General features: G+C 38.9%; 1 protein-coding gene across 1 annotated transcript in view; it reads right to left on the bottom strand.

Moving 5' to 3' along the window:
- mmp17a (matrix metallopeptidase 17a) overlaps positions 1–23,920 on the bottom strand; it is a 231,521-nt gene that overhangs the window by 58,586 nt on the left and 149,015 nt on the right. The window contains exon 4 of the mRNA XM_055154141.1: positions 6,784–7,073. Coding sequence (XP_055010116.1) covers positions 6,784–7,073 — 290 coding nt within the window. The remainder of the gene's footprint in view (positions 1–6,783; positions 7,074–23,920) is intronic.

Raw genomic sequence — 23,920 nt, 5'->3', positions numbered from 1 at the left:
TACTTCCAGTCGACCTAAATACATTGGTTTCCCTGTCCAATCAGAACCCTTCCCTAAATTCTTCCCTCGAAGATGCATTCGGAACTAGAAAAGCACTCAGAGAGCGCAGACCTCCACCAAGGACTACCCCCATTTTTTATATAAATTGCAATAAAATCAGTCTTCTGGATCAGATCCGGATCAGCCTGAGAATTAATTCATATTCCAAAATTTTTGGCTCCATTTACCACAATTTCAAAGTGATCCAGAATCCAGGATTTCTTCCGGATCACGCCCAAAATGAAATCAGTTCTTCCTTTTCACATTTCCAACAAATCCTGAAAATTTCATCAAAATCGGTCCATAACTTTTTTGAGTTAGTTGCTGCTAACCTCTTTGGCGGAGGTAATAATTAATTTGGAGTTAAAAAACATCATGTAAACACCGCCAGTGTGACTTTAAACAGCTCCACCTTACATGTATTCAATTATAGGTGATTTTAGAGCTCAAAAATACCTAGAAAAACAGGCACTCTGGACTGTGACCGGAGTTACTGCTCCATAGATCTGACCTGTAACTTGGCCTGGTTTGGTCTCCTTGAAGACAGAAAGGTTTAATACCATACTATAAAACATTCCAGACAAAGCAAGAAAAGTCCACCACCAGAAAAGTCACACAAAACAGCTTTAAGAACCAGCACAAATATAGGAAAAACAATCTCTAACAACAGAGGGAGTAGGGAGGGATTGGGATATTATTTTATACTGAAATATGTCATTGTAATTTTCATCACTATTATTCTATGTTTTGTTTGTCTCAAGGACTGTCGATGGAAATTAGCTACAAGAGCTATAGTCTGGTACAAAGCATCTCTTGAATATTTCTTTGATTAATGCTCCAGTACATGGTCCCTGTAAAATAAACAAAATAAAACTAAATACTATTTTATTCAAACCTCAGGATTGTATTGCTTTTTTGGACACTGCAAACTACACCTAGAGTTTATCAGTGGGAATATTTCTTCAGTGTATCTATCCTATTGTCCGAAGTTTTGCTGCTCAAAGTTAACTAACATTCCTGACACAAAAACACAATCTTTTAACCAAGTTCCCTTTGCTCAAGTTTTGCTGTTTTGGTATTGATTTGAATAGTCGGAATCCACCACCAACTCATTTACAGTAGAATCCTGATTTTACCCAATGTTTCTGCATAGTGGATGTATAATAATATAGACTACTTTTTGCCTCAAATAAATATAGCCCAAAAAAAAAAAAAAATGCATGCCTCCATTTGCCAGTCAATCTGTCAAAATCAAAATTTAACAAAGATTAAACCAAGACCAACCCAAACAAGGAAAATCATGAATAAAATCTGCCTTTTTGTATATTTTACTTTGAAAAGCAGTCCATTTCTGTAAAATTGGGAGCTTATTTATTTTTGTAGTAAAGTGCAGATCTACTGGACAATTTTTTTCCTTCCGTCTTCTGTGATGGAGCTAACTCTGAACCTCAGCTTCTAACAAAGCTGAGAAGTTTTCCCCAGCCTCTGCATATCACCTTTGGACTCTTCTCCACCACCAACTCTCCTTTACAAAAAACAACTACAACAACTATTTCCTCCCAATTTGGACCTGGTTCAAATTAATCTCATTTAAAAGTTTAAGCAGTGTTTAATAATGAAGCTGGGGGTCAGGAGGTCTTGTGACACCACCTCTGAGCTCTGCCTCCTACTCTGGCCATTATCCAGTACACACATCCCCCGCACACCAAACAAATGAAGCCACAAGCTGCCGGCGATAATTGGAACCAGGGGTAGAAAGTAACTAATCAAAAATACTCATGTAATCAAGTAGATTTTTTTTAAGTAGTTGTACTTTTTTGAGTAGATTTTTAAACTTGTAAGAAAGAAGAGTAGCCATGTAATTTTAATTATTGATTTAGTTTCAGTAGTAGAGTACAACAGAAGTCCCATCTGTCCTGATCTACAACTGTCTCACCTCTGTTTCTCCTCCTCTCTCTACAAACTCACATAACAGCATTGCCTGCTCTGATTGGCCAGAGTTGAAAACGAATTAATTCAGTTAATCAAGTTTTCTATAAAAGACTGATCTAATATGTTGCTAAAATTGTGATGAAAAATCCATCCATCCATTTCCTATGTTTATCCGGGACTGGGTTGCGGGGGCAGCAGTCTAAGTAGGGACATCCTCCATCCCATACACTATGTTCTCTGGAGGGACCTGAAGGCGTTCCCAGGCCAGCCAAGAGACATAGTTCCTCCAGCGTGTCCTGGGTCTTCCTTGGGACTTCCTCTTCGTGGGATGTGTCCAAAACACCTCCAGAGGGAGGCGCCCAGGAAACATCTGGAACAGATGCTTGAGCCACCTGAGCTGTGTCCTCTCAATGTGGAGGAGTAGTGGCTCTATTCCGAGCTCCTCCTGTATGACTGAGCTCCTCACCCTATCTCTAAGGGAGCCCCCAGCCACTCTGCGGAGGAAACTCATTTCGACCATTCGATCTTGTCCTTTCGGTCATTACTCAAAGCTCATGACCATATGTGAGGGTAGTCACTGCTGACACTGCACCAATCCGCCTGTCAGTCTCACACTCCATCTTCCCTTCACTCGTGAACAATATGATAAAAAGTAGCAAGTAATATGTACTTTGAGTTGTGTTGTTCATGTGTAATTTTTACTTAACAAATTTGAGAGCAGTACTTGTAATTGAATACATTTTTAGCCATGTAACAGTACTTTTACTTGAGTACAAATTTACAGTCATAGAATTGCCAATCTCCACTAAAGAAATGATAGCTGTTAACTTTAAAACTAACACTACATGACTTCACAAGGTGGAATCAAGTATTTTGAGCTTTGGAGATATAGACAGACTAATAATAAAGGATTACTCCAACCTCTGTGAATGAAACTAAACACAACTCCATGTATGTTTTTGATGAGGTAACCTGGCTTAAAGCTCACAAGAGTTCAGTTTTGTATAATATATGACCTTTACAATAATAATGTCATATTTTTATACAATCTAAAGGAAGAACTAACATACAGTGAAAGATGCTACGGTCAAGAGGTTAGTGCTCTTATCAAAGAGTAGTGAAGAGTTACTATAGGCTTTCTCCAGATACTCCCACCACCCAAACAGTAACAGATATACTGTAGTGTTGAGGCACATTTGATCTAAATTGCCTTTGAGATCCTGGCTTCGGTTCAAAGCCTTTTTGCCTAAAGCCTGTAGTTTCACCCACCACCCACTTCCCCTTATGGATGAGAATAAGGAATGAATACAGTATCGTAAGGTCAGAAGAATGTGTGTATTGTATTTTACAGTTTGCAAACATGGACTCAACCTTGTGCTAGTGCTGTTATGTGTTAATGATTCCATGTCATTATAGTCTAAGGAATTATTATTAGGAATTATTTTACATAGATAATTGTAAATGAGAATAGAGAAATATTGGGTGATTTGTCTATTAAAGCTACCGTCTACGAGTTTATTAGATTTTTTTTTTTTCAAGCTCACCTGTGGTCTGTGGTCTTCTTCTGTCAGAACAAAGCTGCCAGACCATCAGCCTGAAGTAATGCAGATAGCATCTAGTGGTGTTATATGGGAATATAACAGGGAGGGTCGGGCCAATCTAATAATAGATGGTAGCTTTAAAGAGCTGGTATCTAGTTTTCCCATGTATTTGAGCAAAATGTGTTTTGTCCTAGCAGGTATATTGCATTAAGCAGGTCTTGATGTCAAAATAAGTCAAGTATATACTAATTAAAAAGCGTTTTGTGCCGGAGAATCAGGAAGTGTGTGATTAGCATGCTCGTACAGTGTTGCTGTGACAACAAAACTCCAATCTGGTCTCTGAAAGCTGTGAAAACTGCTTATAAACTAAAACAAAATGATGAGGATGCTCAGAATGCATAAGTAGTGAGGAATAACTTTGAACCATACACACTGTTGAACTAGTGTTTTTTCACATTTTTAAGATGGTAATACACAGTGATAAAAACATTTGCATTATTAAGTGTTTAAATCTGACACTGACAAACCAACACTTAAACTGAATTCAATAATATTCCCATTGTGTTGGCTCAAAGGCGGAGAGATTAAAGTGAAACAAAAGCTTTTCATGTCTCCTCATCTGCCTGGGATAGCCATCACCGCCCCTCCCTATGTTCCCCCAGTGTTCTGGCAAATAAAATATTAATCACGCAATCTGGAACTCCACCAAACAGTAGAGGGCTCAGTGGCTTTGGTCTGCTACACAGTCTTCTCACACGCCACATAGACTAAGATAAGATAAGGGAATAAGAACATGTGATTTAAACAGGACACTTGGGGTTCTCGGTCATCACAGAGTGGAAAGTTTATCTGGCCTTGTCTGTATGAAGGATTTTGTTCAATAAATGGGTGTGTTTCTTTGACCTATTTCACTGAAGTTGCTATGGCGATTGCAAGATATAAGCTAGAGCTAAACATATGATTGCAATTTTTTCTGATAAACATTGCGATTGCAGTTCGATTTCTGAGTTATGTTTTAATAGTAGGGTTCTGTTCAAAGTTCATATTTAAAAGTGACATATTACGCAGAATGTTTTTTGTGAGCCATCAAAAACATGCCTGGAGTTGTGTTTTGTTTCATTCACATATGTTTGAGTAACTATTATTCATTTGTCTACATCTCGAAAGGTTAAAATGTTCTGTTCCACCTTGTGATGTCATGAAGCTGTAGTTTTCAAGTTAACATCTAACTTTTACCTTTAGTTCAGTAGAGATCGGCAATTCCAAAGCTCAAATTATCCAAATGATTCTAGAGAAGGTGTATGGAGTTTAAAAACACAATAGAGCACTTCCTGTATTACCATATGACATCACAAGGTAAACAGAGCATTTTCTGTTTGAGAGAAGAAATGACAAAAAGACTGAAAACAAAACTACAGGGTTAACAGTTTTATGCAGAGTAACACAGGATATTTTGTTGTTTGTGGAGGAATTTATGGTTCAAAAATTGCAGCCTTTCCCACTTGCTGATGGCATCCTCCCAAATTGCGATTTCGATTCGATTGCAATTAGTCTTACAGCCCTAATGTGAGCTACAAATAACAACATTCATTCTTTGTCTATCAACCCAACCATATGTGGAGATTGACAAAAAATATCAGGAAAGACTGGAAATTGCTTTGCACATTGGGGTAGCAATAATATCTGAAGAATACAAACAAATTAGTCATGTTTAAAGCTTTTCTAGACACTCAAATTTAAAGAAATGTTAGTGTCATTCTGTAGCAAAAGTCTCCCTGACCACACTGGGTTACACATCAAGGGCACAACGGAAGTATGCCATGCCAGCAATGAGTGCGTATACATGCACATCCGTATCCCAGTTATTAGCCATATCCCGGTTATGGCAGTATTTGGGATACTGTGTATACATGAGTATTTGGGATACTGTGAACACATGTGCGCTGAGAACCCGGGACACTCATATCCCTGTGTACATGATCAAAAGGAGTATCCCAGTTTCTTGACATAATCTTACAAATGTGCAAGCACAAAAATTTACTTCATTTAATTTAATAAACCAGGAAAAATACAAACATCCATGAGCTCCTTTAGAGGAAGCTCAGAAGGTTCCTAACCAACAGTAAGGAGCTATGATCCACTGTGCAGATCAAGCCCAACGTTTCCAAACATTGTACAAATTCTACACTGCAGCAGATTCTTAATTGAAATCTCCTGCATGGATAAACTCAACTTTATAACATATAAGCCATAACCACTATAGATCCACATCAGCCCGTTTAACAATATAATTCAGCTTTGCCTCATTTGTTTACATTTTACAGAAACAAAACTTAAGACCACATGGCAAATTTGCATAAACTGTTAGAGCTGATAAAAACAGCTCACTCATTGTGTCGTGATGCAATTCTTTCTGTGACAGAGGATGTGCTGCTGAAGGTGAGTCTGTTCTGTGCATATATGGTTCATGTTTAATTTTTCAGTGATCATACGAGTGCACATTGTACGTCTGCAGGTTTAGTGCAGTCATTTCACTCATGTATGGTCACTTTATTTATGTCACTACTGTTGTGGTGAAAAGACTGAAAAGTCTTTGTCTTTTGGACACATACACACTCAACTTTATGTTGCAGTAACCAGGAAACTACATATACATGCCACATATCCGAATATACCAGCTATAGTATCCTGATTTCTCATAACCAGGATACTGCCTTATTTGGAATACTGAAACCGGGATACTACGTATACATGCACCATGATGAAACTGGATACTCAAAAAACCCGATCATAACTACTTTATTACTGATGTGCATGTAAACGCACTCAATGTAGATCGTGGTCCTGAATTGGTAATGAAATGCAATGTTTTTTAAAATAAAGAAAGCTGGATTTTTCACAACACAAGGTAGGGTTGCACAATTTGAGAAAAGCTTTGAACTGCAATTGAGATTTTTTGTTTGAATAGTAGAATTCTGTTCAAAGTTAAAAGTGTCCAGAAGAACTGATTAAGTAATTGAAAGCTTGACAAACTAAATGTATAATCACATTTCAGAATATTTTCATACAAATGTGAGCTACAGTTTTTATGCAGGATGAGGAAGAGTATTTTTTTGTGATGGGGAAATTATGGTACTTCAGAAATTGCAGTGTTTACAGTTTGCTGATTGCGTTCATTAAAATTGTGCTTTCAGTACAGTTGTGATTACTCTTCACTCTTACATCCCAAATACAAATCCCACAATTATTACTATTGTTAGTGATTCCATACCTGGTGATCTGAAGGTCCAGGCCTCATCATCGTCGAAGTGCGTGTCTCCGGCCGTGAACCTCTCTCCGGGGAAGAAGGCGTGTGCCACCGTGCCCCCGGGTCCATCGAAGGGGTACCCGTCGTTGTGGTCGGCTTTAGTGAAGTCGATCTGGATGTCTGCGTCGCTGCCCGCCACCTCATGGAAGTTGAGAGGGGCGATGTCACTCCACACCTTTAAGGCGTAGTACATGAGAGCGCGCACTGTGTCTCTGCCCAGAAGCCCGGCCGAGTCCTTGGGGAACGTACGCACCCTGCAAGAAAAGAACACAAAACATCTGTGCTGTAATTAGACGAACTACGAAGGCAAGCTGGCATATTGTAATTTAACAGACAGAAGAAGACATGAATACCATTTCTTCATGAAAAAACCCAGGGGATGACAGGTGTTGTGGAGAAGACAATGCTTGCTACATGTTGCTCAGCCAAAACAATTTGACTATACTCATTTGTCAAAAACGTGTGAGTCTGCGCAACTCATCAGAGAAACACATGGTCTGTTTGTGTCAAAGAAAACATGGTGGCTTACAATGGTGGAACGCAAGGAAGCAAATGTAGTCAAATATTGTACTTAGTAGGGGTGTAACCATATCCAAGTCTCATGATACGATATTGTCATGGTACGATATTAATTGCGATATCGTGTGACAGCTCACGATATGGTGGAGAGCCTCACGATTAGAGATGTAAAAAAATCCAAATCTCTCGGTACGATGTTTTCACGATATACATCTCACGGTACAACACTTATTGCGATATTTTGTGGAGGCTAACAAAACTGTTAATATGTGACTTTTTCCTTTTAAAATGCCTCCTGACAAGACTTAATCCAAAGAACTAAGACTTAAAAATGCTTAGAACTGTTATTTCTTCATGTAGTAGTCTGCACTGAAATAGAGCAAAGGATCATGGTCTATGTAGTCTTTTTCCGCAGTCTTTTTTAGCTATTGCTGCGCCATAACTCTTAATTTAAGCAAAGAGACTTTTAATTTCATATATTGTGTGAGAACTTTGACGATACAATATCACGATATTTAGGTTATTATTATACCCCTAATACTTAGATATACATTTTAGGTATCTATACTTTACTTAAATACATTTTAGGGGATACATTTGACTTTTACTTCACTACATTTGAGAACATGTATCTGCACTTTCTACTCCACTATATTTTTAACAGGACTGAAAAGTAAAATTGTTTTTTATTATTGTCTGAGACCCTTTTTAACACGGTCATAATCTGAGCAAACAAATATATAGAAATAAAACAACAAAAACAAACAATTGATTCAGTTGTTTCTGTTGAATAAAATACAACACATATCTATATTAAAATCACTACATTTGAATCTGTGCACAATACTTTTACTTTTTACTCTTTAAGTACAATTTTAAACAGGTAATGTAATACATTTTTCATGTGATACTTTTACTACTGGCAGCTTATGAGTAATAAAGGGGGTAAAGTGACTCAGGTCTGAGAAACTCGTATTTATCAGAGGCCAAAGAAGTGTATAGAAGCGTATAGTATAGTGTAAAGAGGTTTGTTCTGAATGATACAAGAATATTTTAGAGAGGTTTTCCCCATTTTAGAAACACGTGCTACACATTAGCGAGTGTGCTTGGACCGTTCCAAGTTTGGATGGTTACTTGTCATGCTCTATGATCCGGTTCCAGACCCTTCTGCTTTCGAGCAGGATGTGATGTAGGAAGGGCTGGCTGATCAGGCAAACATGTCACTTATGTGGTGGCTAATTGATGCACAACTTTTATAGAAAAAATAGTCTGAAAATGTTTAAACTAGTCAGAAACTCACAGATACTTAAAACACCTACCAATTTAATGCCATTTTATAACTGGACACTGTAGAGAACATACGCACAGGCCAATATGATTCAGTTCATTCATACATTTCTTCAGTGAGTGTTCAGAAACAATGTGTCTTGACTTAACAGGACCAAACACCTGTTATTCCAGTTGAGACCAAGAAGTAGAGGTGCAAAGACTAAGGCCAAGACGAGGTCAAGTCGACTCCAAAACAGCTTTCTTTTCTCTGTGAGCTAGAAGAACTGAACAAAATTGCTACTTTAAACTCTTGATTGGTTGATGTAGAATATAAGAATTTTACTGCATGTGTACTGTCATGTGTAACCCAGTGTTAAAACATGATAAGAAAAACGATCAAATATTCATAAATATTTGGATAAAATCACAATGGGAATAAATATTGATAAATAAGATTTAAATATAAGTATGCAAATATGTTCATTAAATATGATAAAAAAGTGTTAAAAAGCTGTAAAAAAAAAAAAAGTAATGTGTCTTGACAGAAACACTGACCAGCTAATGACAGATTAGTCTGAGATTGTATTAGCCAATAAGCTCAAGGTTGAGGCCCTTGCACTGCGCTCCCCGATGCGCTGCTCAGTCTCTCATTAAACACTGACCAGAGAACTATCCCTCGCTCGTGTTGTTGTGAAGCTGTCGTGGTGAATTGGCATTCTGCTTTTGATTTTCTGTGATTGATACTGAAGTGCTGTATGCTGAGAGCCCCTGGGAAACCACATAGTCTTTGTTAACGCATGTTGCCCTGTATTGGTCAGGTTTCTTGTTTCGATCAGAGTTGAGAACTACCGACGTGCAGAGGAGAAAGAATCATCTTCCAATACTGGATAGTGAGCCCGAGCCCAAAGAGTCGATCGAACTGGTAGCTTGTATTTTGTTTTTGTTATTGTAAAACAATATTTGAATCCAGTCATAATACAAGTTAAATATAAATCTAAAACTAAAATTCAACCCCAAGAAGACTGAAATCCTGAAGTTATTTATCTGTTATCCAAACATAGCTACTTTTACATGCACAGCAAAAACCTGATCATTGTATGATTTCTGGAGTTATCAGATTAGTGAAATGCCATGGAAACAGTTGTATCTGATGTAACAGGATTTCTTTGTGTTTGTTCAATAATGAGCAGGCTTTGGCAAGGAGAATACAAAAAAATACTAATGTGGCAACAAAAAATCAAAGAAAACATGTTAAAAACTGAAAGTACTCAATATACTTTGTGTTCCAAATATATTAATTATTTTAAAAATACACAGTAAAATATTAAAGCGCCCATATTATTCTATTTTCTGATATGTTATAATAGTTCCCTCATCACAAACATACTTAGAGTCTGTTTCATTCACACAAACCCTGCATATTTAAGCGAAGAGTTTTTCTCAAACTGAAAACACTCTGTTCCACCTTGTGATGTCATGTGGTAATAAGGGAAGTCCTCCACTGTGTTTTTAAACTCCATACACCTTTACTGGAATCATTTGGGTAATTTCAGCCCTGCAAATGCCATCACATATGACGTGACATCACAAGGTGGAACAGAGCATTTTGAGCTTTGGAGATGAATACAGACTAATAATAAAGGATTACTCAAACATGAGTGAATGAAACAAACCACAATTTTACTGGTCATGTAAATTTACCCAATAACAATATAATAGAGATGCAGCTAGTATGCAAATAATACAGATAAAAGTATTTTTTTATGAAATGTTTGGAGGCAACAACAGTCAGTAACTAGTCTTATTACAACAATGTATACATACCAAACAGAATATCATGTGAGCCGATATTGTTCAACCAATACCCAATCCAGCATTTCTTTCTGGACCAGAGCAGATACCTACCCAATCCTATTCTACCCCCCTACCAGTGCGTATCACTCAGTGTCCCCAGCTGAATTAAACTTGTGTAGTATCAGGTTTAACACATGTTTAGTCCTGTGTTCGGTCTGCGCTCCAGCTGCTGCCCAGAGCACTCAGCCTTTAATGAAGGTGACTGCACCTTTACTCCACTGTGCCACTTCTGAACCACAGCCAGAAGAGCCGCTGCCAAAACCTTACAACCCACTCCACTGCCAACCTCAGCTGCTCTACACTGTCCCTGTTGTTTACGTCTGACCTGATCTACAACCTCTTCATGTACCTACTGGCATGTTTATGTGCTTGGCAGCTGTATTATGTCGTAGCATCATTCTTTAAGAGAACTATAAGCAGCCTGTGCTCTTAGTGTCTTAAAACTGGTATTACAGTCACAATTGGACCCAGGTTGCCACCTTATTCTGGAAGTTGCCGTGGGCGTTGCCATTGTCATTCTAGTTGTATTATTTTGCACTGGGCTGCCGACAACAAAAATTCTACAGTATATGGACAACAAAGCTGTTTGAAACTCTCAGAGAGAATCTGTGTAGTGCACATGAACACTGAACATGTTACACAAATCAACCTACTTTATATCATATTTTAGTGAAACTCAAATTCTCAGTTGAAATGAGTGGGATTCCTGCTTAAACAGAGGAAAGCAAGCTTTAATAGCATTCAGAGGCAAAAGTGGACAGGGCCGAATAGGATCAATAGAAAACACATACATGTTTGGGTCATTCTCAGTACACAGACAGGCCATGCCTCATGTGAAAGCTCAGAACCTCCAGAATTCACTCCCTGAGCTGCAGAGGCTGCACTAGCACTTATTCATGAATGGCCATAGGTGTTGCAATTTAGGTAGTGACCATTCAGATCAGAGAGAGTCTTTTTAGATTTAAACCAACTGGATTGGAACTGGCAACCCAAACAAAAGACTTGTGAGGCTTATTCAGCGTTCTGATTGGCTCATCATCACCAAAACACCAAATTATAATATTTTTGTAATTAATAAAAAAATTGCAAATACACCTAGTTTGCATTATATTTGCCAAAAAAGTATTAGGAACAGTAGACAAATGAATTCAAAATCCAGTTTAGTATCAAAGAAGTTGATCTTTTATTATTTTGTTACACTTTAAGCAAAAAGGCTTCAGTCCATAAATGGGAAAAAGCTTGAGAGACACATTCATCAAAAGAGGTTTGTCATTTTTATTTATAACTTCTTATTTGGATCCCTCGGTCCTCAGTTTGATCATAACAAAGTAGTCTTTTAGTCCTTCATCAAATGTCACTCTTCATATTGCCTTAATAAAACAAGATGATGCGTTGTGTGTTGTGAGGGTAAATTATTTTCCAAACACAACGTAAGTGGTTCAAAACCCAATTTCTGCCTTTAATCAAATTCTAGCGACTTGCAATAGACTCTGTGTGTTTATTGTAAAATGACTATGAAATCTTGAATAAAGCATTCATCACAATCAAATATTTGATCTAATCTTGTATTCTAAATTACAATAGTCTTTTCCAATCTACAATCCAGTTCTCATGGAGCCTTGTACTTTATTCAACAACTTTTCTTCTTTTGAGAGCTTTTGCAAAACTCATCTTTTTTGGCCTTGGTGTGAAAATGTTGTATTCACTTCATGGAATGTACAGTTCTTCAATAAAAAATGACTTATCCTAACATAGGTTCAGTGTTCTCGGAAATGAATCATCAGTTCTGTAAAGTCACTCCGATAGTTAATTTGAAATTCTACTTTATCATCACACAAGTTAATGAAATTCACTTCACCAAAATACTGACAAACAAGTATTTTAGAGTAACTTAAAGGGCCCATATGACGCTATTTTCTGATCTATGTTATAATGTTTCCTCATCAAACACATAGCTGGAGTTGTGTTTTGTTTCATTCACACATGTTCAACACACAATCCTGCAGATTTAAACTGACTTCTTTTCACTCTCTTCCACCTTATGATGTCATGTGGTAATATACGGAGCGCTCCACTGTGTTTTTAAACTCCATACACCTTCGCTAGAATCATTTGGATAATATCAGTCCTGGAAGTGCCAATCTCTGCTGATCAAAGGTAGTTGTTAACATGAAAACTACCACTACATGACATCACAAGGTGGAAACAGTGGATTTTGAGCTTTGAAGATGTAGCCAGACTAATAATATAGGATTACTCAGACATGTGTGAACGAACCAAAACACAACTAGGTATGTTTGTGATGTGGTAACAATATTCTAACATGATTTAAAGCTCACAAGAGTCCATTTTGTGTAATATAGGCCCTTTACAAAATAAAGTTAAATAAAATAAACTAGGCTGTTCCTCCAGATTTCTTTTTCTTTTGTCATCGTCATCACATTAGAGTCACTTGAGCTGCCTGTTGCCACTGCTGTCCTTCGGCCCACTGATCTGAACACACTCATTAGTGCAGCTAATTAATGTAATAATTAGCAAATGCATCTATGTCAACAGGGTGCCACTAAACACATGGGCATTTCTGCAGATCTAAACAGAACTGATTGTACTGTGCCCTAAGAGGAACATTTTTCAAGGTCCTATATTATGTAAAATTGACTGTTGTGAGCTTTAAGCCATGTTAGAATATTGATACCACATCACAAATCTACCTGGAGTTGTGTTTTGTTTCATTCACATGTTTGACTAATCTTGTATTATTAATCTGTCTACATCTCCAAAGCTCAAAATGCTCTGTTCCACCTTGTGATGTCATGATGAGGTAGTTTTCATGTTAAAGGGACAATCCAGAATTTTGGACATAGGACCTCATTTCCTTGTGAGCCACAGTGTTGGAGACGTGTGGAGACACTTTTTAAAATATTCCATCCAGTCCTTGTATTTGCAGAGGTCGCTGGTGCTAGGCTAGTGCATGTCAATGGCCATAGTTAGGCTGCCACTAAAAACAGTCTCACCCACTCCACAAAGCACCTGAAGCAAATCTATAATTACTCCAGACCATCGATGTGAATGTCTGTGTTGTCAGAATAATGTTTGAAATAAAACTAACCTTACATGTTGAGGGACTATTTACTCAGCAGCAGCGGAATATTACTTTGCTGGTAAGATAGGTGCTAGGTGATATCGGTCCGCCTCTGCCAAGCTTTCTATCAGGAAGTACAACTCGCTGCTGCTTCAAATGCAAGGTTGGCTTTACTTCTAAAATTATTCTAGCGACACAGACATTTACGTCGACAGTCTGGTGTAATAATAGATTTATTTCGGGTGCTTTGTGTAGTGAGTAAGACTGTTTTTAGTGGCAGGCTAACTATGGCCATTGACATGCACTAGCCTAGCACCAGTGACCTCTGCAAATACAAGGACTGGATGGAATATTTTAAAAAGTGTCTTCACACATCTCCAACACTCTGGCTCACTAGGAAATGAGGTCCTATGTCCAAAATTCCCGAACTGTCCCTTTAACAGCTGCATTTTACCTTTTGCTTAGTAAAGATTGGCAATTCCATGGCTGAAATTATCCAAATGATTCTTGTGAAGGTGTATGAAGTTTAAAAACACAGTTGAAGACTTCCTGTATTACCACATGACATCACAAGGTGGAACAGACTGTTTTCTGTTTGAAAGAAGAATATGCAGGGTTTGTGTGTTAAATATATTTTTAAAGTATGTTTTTAATGAAGAAACAACATTATAACATCTCAGAAAATAATGTAATATAGGCCCTTTATATGGAGTGACCACTTCAGAAGAAATATTTTGCAACTATGGACTGGGGAACTTACTTTTCAACGTTCCAATCCCATAATGCGTAAATGATATGTAGAAAAAAAAACATAATAACAAGATCTACAAAAGTAATATCCTGCAGTCACTTTATCTACTTAGAATCTTTTTATCTCTGCTAGAGTCACCTCAGCCAAAAACACTTCAGCATCAGTTCAAAAGTATCCCCCGGTTTTTCTACATTTTCCAGTTTTTGCGTCATACTGTGGCTCAGTGGTTACAGCATTTGTTCACCAACTCAAAGGTCTGAAGTTCAATTCCCTCTCTGACCAAGTTCTGTCGTTGTGTCCTGGGGCATGACACTTCATCCAGATTGCATGAAAGTGGTGTGTGCGTGTTGTGCATGTGGTGGTCGGAGGGGCAAAATGGTAGGCCTGTCACGATAACAAATTTTGAAGTGTGAAATATTGACGGTAACATTTAAACAAGTTTATCACTGACGCAACAATCCAAGAGCAGATTTAAATTATAAAAAATATTCTAAATGTACAATATTGAAAAAAAAACAAAAAAAACAAAACATGAGCTGTAATAATTATTTAGCACAATGAATGAGACACTTTAGTACTTAGTTTGCATGTGTATGAGTCGTAGAAGTTATTAATTCAACCTTTTATGGCTTAAATCTGATCATATAGCCAAAAAAAGAACACATTTCTCAGTAGCAAAGTAGAAATTCAATTCTGTCAACTGGATAAATGTTTTTTGATTGAATACGTTTCGCAGCTCGTCCAAGCTGCTTCTTCAGTTCTGTTTAGAATTCTGGTGGACACTGCCTAAAGGGAAGAGCTAACTACACTGAAACTACTCTGAAACTAACACACCTACTTGTTTACAGTTCTGTTTGTTAGCTAGATCTACAGAAACTGAAAATGTAACAGAACTGTAAACAAGCAGGTGTGTTAGTTTCAGAGTAGTTTCATTGTAGGTAGCTCCTCCCTTCAGGCAGATATAAACATATTCGATCAAAAAACGTTTGTCCAGTTGACAGAAGTGAATTTCTCCTTTGCTATGGATCCTACCGGGACAAGTGAGGACACGAACATTTCCCAGTAATACAAATAAAGTAAAATGTACACACAATAAATAATAACCACAAAAAATATAGTTCCAGTGTTTATATACTGAACGATATGTTCATATAGTAAATATCATGACAGCCCTAGTTTATAGTACAGATTGGCAGCCTCTTTTACCTGAGTCTGTTCTAGGGTGGAGCGAATGAAAAATGACTATGTAGCATTTTGAGAAGATTCAACCAGCCTGTAAAATTTATATCAGAAATACTGCTGCGGAGCTGCACTTCACTGCCCTTATTATATGTGTATTCATATTTATCATTACCTTCCCTATACACCAAGTTCTTAAATGAATAAAATATAGTCTATACTGAAAGAAGACATATTGTGCTTGTGTCTGCTATATAGTTATAATCTATGGCACTCTTGGATCATTGTGTTTTAATTTGAACATTTTAAACTGCAATATTCATCTAAAACAATGCAACAAAAGAAACAAGATCGATGACTTCTGTGAACTGCAGTGCCCAATGGGAGCTGACGTCGCCGTAAACATCATCACAACAAATAGTGGGCACCTCCTATGGACAGCTACTGATCATGCTAGCAAACTACTGATTTTTCTCTCACTTGCTCCAAAAAGACTACATGATGCTGCTGAATCCTTGCCAGGCTGGTGCCACCTAGTGCCTCTGCTCAATTTCATCTCTCTCCAGCGACTAGGTCAGGAATTGGAATACACTAGACAGTTTGCAAAAACTCCTGAAAAGTGAGTTCGGGCACAAGCCAATCAGTGAAGGGCCATACATTCTGTGTTGGAAACGATTCCCGAGATCAAAGATTTAAAGCGGGAACAAAGAGAATGTTTGGTGAATTCTATCATGGGAAAAGACATTATTGCCTTCTTCCTACAGGATTTGGGAAAAGCTTAATATACCAGTTAGCCTTGTTAGTGGTGCATTACATACATCACGACCAAATAGCAGCAATTGGATAAATGAAAAAAAGTACCCACCTACTGTCGAGCGAACGAATCCTACCACCGCAAGGTCAGACGGTTTCTATGAACTGAAACTGGCTGATGAATGAGGCTGGCTGAATCCTATGCGTATCACTGATTAAGAAAATGCAATTTGAGAATGAAAGTACAGAGCAGTGGGCGTATGCTGGTGGCGGTGAAAACGAGGGTTGATTAGCAATATGGCGTTTTGAAAATAAGTGATTAAAAATTGCTCAAACTTGCACAAATCACTCCGCAAACAACTTTGAGAGGATAAACACGGTTAAAAGCTCTGAAAAGTCGATTTTGCATAATAGGTCTGCTTTAGAATAAACTTAATTAAACTACAAACACATGTAAATATATACATTTTATACATCGACATCTCCAAACACGAATAAACACTATTTATCACTTTTGACAGATCAGCCTTGTATTTCTGTGTGCATGCAGACTGATGCAGGGAGCCCTTCACTCTCCAAACAGATAGTGTTTTATTATGGGGGCTTCGAGCGCACTGTAAATACTATGAATAATTCCTGTGCCGCGTGCTTCTGCTGATACAATGTGCCTACACACATCGCCAGCTCTGCCTGACCCTGACGCCCAACCACGCTTAACCAAGGGCACCGCAAATGGCTGCAGCTCCACAGACAATTCACCTGCTTATTAGGCCTAATTCAGATGGACCGGGGCGAGGTGGGCGGGCGAGGCACACGGAGCAGAGGAGGGAGAGAGAGAGAAAGTGTAAGGAAAGGGAGAGAGTAAGAGTGAGAGAGTGTGAAAGGGTGAGAGAGAAAGTCTGTAAAGGTGGAAGGACAGATAGAGAAAGAGGAAGGGAGAGAAGAGAGTGTGTAAAGGGGAGAGAGAAAGAGTTTAAGAGGGAAAGAGAGAGAGAGTAAGAGCGAAAGAGAGGAAGTGTGAGGGGGAAAGAGAGGGAGAGGGGGGAGAAAGAAGTGTAAGAGGAAAAGAGAGTGAGAGGGAGAGAGTAAGAGTGAGAGAATGTGTGTAAGGGGGGAAGGAGAGTGAGAGAAAGAGGGAGGGAGTGAAAGTGTGTAAGGAGGGAAAGAGAGAGAGAGAGTAAGACAAGACTATAAGGGGACAGGGAGAGTAAAAGTGAAGCAGAGAGGAAGTGTGAGGGGAAAAGAGAGGGAGAGAATAAGAGTGAGAGAGTGTTAGGGGGAACGAGAGAGGGAGAGAGGGAAAGAGAGAGAAAGTGTATGGAGAGGGAGTGAGAGAAAGAGGGAGGGAGAGAGAGTGTGTAAGGGGGAAAGAAAGTTTAAGTGGGGAAGAGAAAGAGAGTAAGAGCAAGAATAAAAGGGGAGAGAGAGTAAAAGTGAAAGAGAGAGGAAGTGTGAGGGGGGAAAGAGAGGGAGGGGGGAGAAAGAGAGTGTAAAGGGGAAAGAGAAGGGAGAGAGGAAAAGGGAGAGAGAAAGTGTGTAAGGGGAAAGCAGAGAGAGTGAAAGAGGGAGGAGAGAGTGTGTAAGGGGAACGGAAAGTTTAAGGGGGAAAGAAAGAGAAAGCGCAAGACTATAAAGAGAGAGCGAGAGAGAGTAAGAGCGAAAGAGAGAGGAAGTATGATGTGTGGGGGGAAGAAGAGGGAGAGAGTGTAAGGGAGAAAGAGAGAGGAGGGAGAAAGTGTGTAAGTTGGGAAGGACAGAGAGTGAAAGAGGGAGGGAGAGAGTGTGTAAGGGGGAAATAGAGAGAGAGTTTAAGGGGGAAAGAGAGAGAGTAAGAGCAAGACCATAAGAGGAGCGCGAGAGAGCGAAAAGAGAGAGCAAAAGAGAGAGAGGAAGTGCGAGGGGGAAGGAGAGGGAGAGAGAAAGGGAAAGAGAGGGAGAGGGGGTAAGAAAGAGAGTATAAGGGGGAAAGAGAGAGAGAGAATGGGAAAGAGAAAGTGTGTAAGTTGGGAAGGAGAGAGAGAGAAAGAGGGAGGGAGAGAGAGTGTGTAAGGGGGAAAGAGAGAGAGTAAGAGCAAGACTTTTAGGAGAGAGCGAGAAAGAGAGAGTAAGAGCGAAAGAGAGGTGAAGTGTGAGGTGTGAGGGGGAAAAAGAGGGAGAGAGTGTAAGGGGGAAAGAGAGAGGGAGAGAGAGAGAACGTGAGAGAGAGAAAGTGTGTAAGGGAGGAAGGGGAGAGTGTGAAAGCGGGAGGGAGATAGAGTGTGTAAGGGCGAAAGAAAGCGAGAGTAAGAGCAAGACTATAAGGCGAGAGCGAGAAAGAGACAGTAAGAGCGAAAGAGACAGGAAGTGCGAGGGGGAAGGAGAGGGAGGCAAGACAGAGGGAGCTAGAGAGAGGGAGGGAGGGAAAGAGGAAGATAAAGAGAGAGGAGAGAGTGAGGGAGTTAGACGGATAGTGTTGAGTAAGAGACAAAGGGAAAAAATGATACAGGGATAGAACAGAGAGGGAGCAAAAGATAGAGAGGGGAGTTAGGTAGCTAGAGAAAAAAGGGAGAGACGCAGGGTAGACGGAGAGTTAGAGAGGGAGGGAGGAAAGGAAAAGGGGGATAGAAATAGGCCAGGTTTGCTAGAGTTAGAGAGAGGAACAGAGGAGAGAGTTATAGGGGGCGGACTTGTTGGAGAGAAGGAAAGAGAGTGATAGAGAGGGGTTGAGAGTGAAATAGAAATTAGATATAGATGGACAGAGAGAAAAAGAAGAGAGAAAGAGAATGAGTGAATATATAAGGGAGCCGGTCCAAGGTCAGAGCTGCTCAGAATCCCAGATAGAGTCCCACAAACCCATAGACGCTCTACTGTTTAAATTCACATTCATTGGAGGTACATGAAGACGTGAAAAAGCGTGAGGAAAAAACACATTACTAAGCCTTAAAGGTCATATATTACGCTAAACAGACTCTTGAGAGCTTTACGCCTTGTTAGAATGTTGTTACTTCCTCAAAAACAAACCTGGAGTTGTGTTTTTATTCACACATATTCAAGTAATCCTTTATTATTATTCTGTCTATATCTCCAAAGCTCAAAATGCTCTGTTCCACGTCGCGAGGTCATGTAGTCTAACTAGTGTTACCGCTTACCTTTAGTTCAGTAGTGAAGGTGAGTTTAAAAACACAGCCTAACTATGCAGGGTTTGTTAAATGTGAAAATGAAACAAAACACAACTCCAGGTATGTTTGTGATGAGGAAACATTACACAACAACATATATCAGAAAATAGTAGTGTTGGGCAAATGAGACGAAGCTCCGGAGCGCGTCTCGTTCTTTTGCTCACGTGACCAAAGTGTGGAAGTGTCGGCCCCTCCCCCTACTGCTTCACTCTGCATGTCAATCGCTTCAGTGTATCGAAGCGTTTCATTGGCTCAGAGAATGTTCCGCTCTGCGATTGGTTCAGAGTGCGTCAGAGTGTTCAGCGCACTTTCGTGGTTTGACAAGCGCTAAACTGCTACAGTATAAAAGATGCACCAATATTTGTTAAAAATGTTAGTGGTGATTTTGGCGACTTTAGGCATTTGTTTTTTCATTTTCGATGGCATCTATAAGTGGAAAAAAGCGATCCATGGTTTGGGATCACTTTGGTCTAATTCCACCTAACAAAGTCAACTATTTTCTTTTACAGCATACTATTTATGTTGCTCTTTACATATTATTTTAAATCAACATTATTATTTTTGTTGTTAGGTACGGTGTCGCTCTGCACACAAGTATTGTCTTACACTAACAATACTTCATCGATGCTGAGACATCTGCGTGCCAATGGTTAAATTTGTCCACTAGAGGTCAGTGTTTCTCCGAGGCCTCAGACATGTCGACCATTTGAGACAATATTGCGACTGAGGTGTCAATGCTTCACGAGGCTCCATTCGCCCATCACTAGAAAATAGCATGATATGGGCACTTCGGGGTGAGCGATATGGCTAAAAATATCACAATATTCTTGGAGCCAGATCACAATTTCAATTTTATAATGGTTTGTTTATTACGCCACATAGTGCCTTCGCTCAATTTCATTTCTCTCCAGCGACTAGATCAGGAATTGGAATAACTAAACAAGAACCACAGAAATTGTAGATCACGTACTGGCCAATCAGCGAAGAGCTGAACCAACCCGAGTTGCGATAGCAGACGTACGCTATTCTCCTTTGGACTTCCTTTGTCAAATACAAACCTTGGATTTTTTATTGCACCTGTAATTCACAAGTTCATCTTGCAGAAACGACACTGATCGTTGACAGACATGTTCACTCTTTGCTTTGTTTGTTGTTGTGCTGGCAATTACTTGGACACCACTGAACGTTCCGGTGCATTACATACGTCATGACCAAATATCAGTGTACACGCCTACTGTCAAGCAAATGAATCCTAATGCTGCAAGGTCAGACGGTTTCCACGAAGTGAAACTGGCTGACGAATCAGGCTATATTACTATTGCTTTTAAAAGATAAATAAAGTCTTCTTATGTTCACACTTCCCTGTGATTGGTTATTTCCAGCTGTTACTCACTCAGAGCCTTACAGGGAGTAACCAATAGGAAAAGTGGGTGGTATTCAATACAAAATCTATTAAATGCTTCTAAATCTTACACAATAAACAATTTGGAAAAACATTTAGAAACAGTCTTCACCTGTTTAGTTGACTTGTAGCGCAAGGTTTAAGTCAATAGAATAAAAAGCACATCTTCAGCTGTGTATTCTTTGAGTGTGTTGGCCCAGTTAAGAAGTGCTGTTTACATCCAGGACAATGGTCCACGTGGAAATTGCAACACTGCACAGCCTCCACAGAATACTGCAATGTCCCTACAGAATACTGCATTGTCCCTATAGAATACTGCATTATCCCTCAAGAATAGTTCTTGTCTGGCCTAATAACTACAATCTCCTGGTCCCATTAAGGCTCAAGGACATTTTCTAGAGATGAAATTAAGTTCAAGTGTTGTTTTCAACAACTCATCATCTCAGTCAATCGTCCATGACCTGTAATAAATTAAAAGGTCCACAAACACAACATGTTTGTCTCCATAGAGAATGTTATCAATAGCTTGGAATGTTCCATAGTATGGCATTAGACACATCTATTTGAATTAATTTAATTAGAACTATTTTAATTGTTTGGCTGTCCAGATTTGACCAGTAAGTAACTAAGCCTGGTGGTGTCCTTGGGTTGTCTCCATGGAGCTAGATTTTTTTTTGCCAAACTATGGAACTTCCCAGGCAAAGCAATGTTATCTTCATGAAAACAAGCATGCGGACCCTTCAGTAGAAAAGTTACATATTGCACCTTTAATAATAATGAAAAAAACAAAAAAAGTAACAAGCAAACCAGCCAACCACGCTCTAAGAGTTCTGAAGTGTGCCCATCTTCACGAGGTAATGATGTCAATGAAGTTTGCTTTGGGCTAAATCAATGCCTTTTGATCCCAGAAAGTGGTTCATTTTTAAGTCTGCTTGTTGTTCAAATTAAAAACCCAAACATGCTTTTTTTCTAATTTCTGCATCTGATGAGATAGTACCTGTGGTAAACATTTAATATAGTCTCAGGTCAGTCAAGGGGCAGTCTGGGAAGAAAAGTTGAAAAGTTAAAAACCACAAGAAGACCAGTTATAGCAAACACATTCACTGAGTCAAATCTAGTGTAACTTATCATATGAACAGAGTTGGGTTGAGAAGTGAACATTTTACTCAAGAGTAATATTACTTCAAAGCAATAATACTCAAGTAGAAATAGTGGTCCCAAGTCCCAAAAGCAAATTGGGAAAAGTACTACTCGAGTAACTTAAAGGGTAAGTGTCGGGACCAAACATCTTATTTAGAATATTAAATGAGAGTAATCTGAGGACCAAACATGAAATATTGCACAAAACCTGATATTTTAGAGCATAGTCAAGGATAAGACAAAAAAATGAGACACATTAAATACTATTTCAAGGAACGGTGCAAGAAGACCAAATGTTCAAATCATTTTATATTGTCAACATAAAGTTTTTGTCACTCGCAGATTTACTCGCACTGGGAAAACTACTTCAACTACTAAAATTACTTCAATAAAAATATTACTCAAGTAGGAGTAAAAGTAAGTTGCTAGAAAAAACACTATTTATTTTCATGTAGAATTTAACTTAGTACTTTCACTTTGTAATAATATGCAAAGATTTACCCCACAGGTACTTCTTTGGAGCAGGAAAATCAAATTAACCCAAAGTAAAGTTAAGCAAACAGTAGTAGCACAGCAATTTGGCACAGTTTTCTTGCAACAATACTGCAACTGGTTTAAACACACAACACAATGAACCTCAAGCGAGTTTTGAACCTACAACTTTCTGGTTTGAAGGCAACCAGCTCCCTTGTCTATTTAGCCCAGAGTAACCTCTTTCCATTGTGCTTTATTGCCTCACACACCCCCTGTAAGTCGCTGTATAAAGGAATCAATACACCATCTGTATTTGAAGACAATATTATTGATTACATTTGAACCTAGCCATGACCACAGAGTAAGTGAGCCTGCACAGATCCACTGCCATAAATATTAATAACTACATGTTCTTAACTCGTCTGTGGCCCATTGGGGAATGATAAAACATTTATACCGTCCACTGAAATGGATGCAAGGAATCATATCAATACTATTTCTACTTAAGTTAAATAATTTATTCTGCTTAAAAATACCATACACATTTCATGCGATGTATCAGCTCAAAGTTTTGGGATGGAGCTGCATCCGAAACATTTTATCCTTCATGGAAATTTGTCTTGAATGTTCCACAAAACGGCACACAACTTTGCAATCTTAGGGTGACAGTGGCTTGAAGGCCTTAGACAAGACTCTTCACCTGCCTTGCATAAAAGAGGAGTAAAAGAAATTTGTCCTGCATTTGGCACATCCCTCAATGCCACTCACTTGCCCAGGGACCAATCTCCAGGACTCAGAACGACCTTAGCTGGTGGATTTTACCTATTGTGCATATTTGGGTGGATGAGGCAAACCAGGGGAAAGCTCAGAAGAAACCAACCCACAAACTCAAGGAAGATGTGGGCAACCGGGGATCAAACCAGGAACCTTCTTGTTGTGAAGCGTGAATACTAGACACTCAACCACTGCGGCGTGTGAATGTGAGTGTTGGTGGTCGGAGAGGCACAGATTTGGCAGTCTACCGTCAGTCCGCCATCAAGAGTGGAATGAATAAATAATGTCCTGTAAAGTGCTTTGGGTGTCTCAAAAACGCGCTTTATGAATCCAGTACATTATTATTATTATCTCTATGAAAACTATTAAAACACATATATAGTGAGTGGCGTGGGTTTCCTCTGGGCACCACAGTTTCTCCCGTCATCCCAAAACATGCACTATAGGTAAAAAGAAGTCCGGATCAAGACTCGCTCAGGATGTGAAGATAGGTCCCTGCTGCTCCTGACAGATTACCCAGCAGCATTGCCTGAAGGAAATGCAGAATTTCCACCACATGAGATCAATAAATACCTTAACCTTATAGACATTTGATTACATGATAGCTCCATCCTGAAATGCATGCTCGAAGAGAAATCTACAATCTTTCAATGTCATGTTGAATTGATATTTTCTAGAAGGTAAAGTGATGTTAGTTGAACAGGTTACACAGAACAAACTATAAACTGCACAAATTGTGTAACATG

Source organism: Boleophthalmus pectinirostris, unplaced genomic scaffold (genome assembly GCF_026225935.1).
Source record: "Boleophthalmus pectinirostris isolate CB_2022bp ecotype Guang Dong unplaced genomic scaffold, ASM2622593v1 HiC_scaffold_18, whole genome shotgun sequence".
NCBI lineage: Eukaryota > Metazoa > Chordata > Actinopteri > Gobiiformes > Gobiidae > Boleophthalmus > Boleophthalmus pectinirostris.
This window is presented reverse-complemented; position numbering and strand designations above follow the sequence as displayed.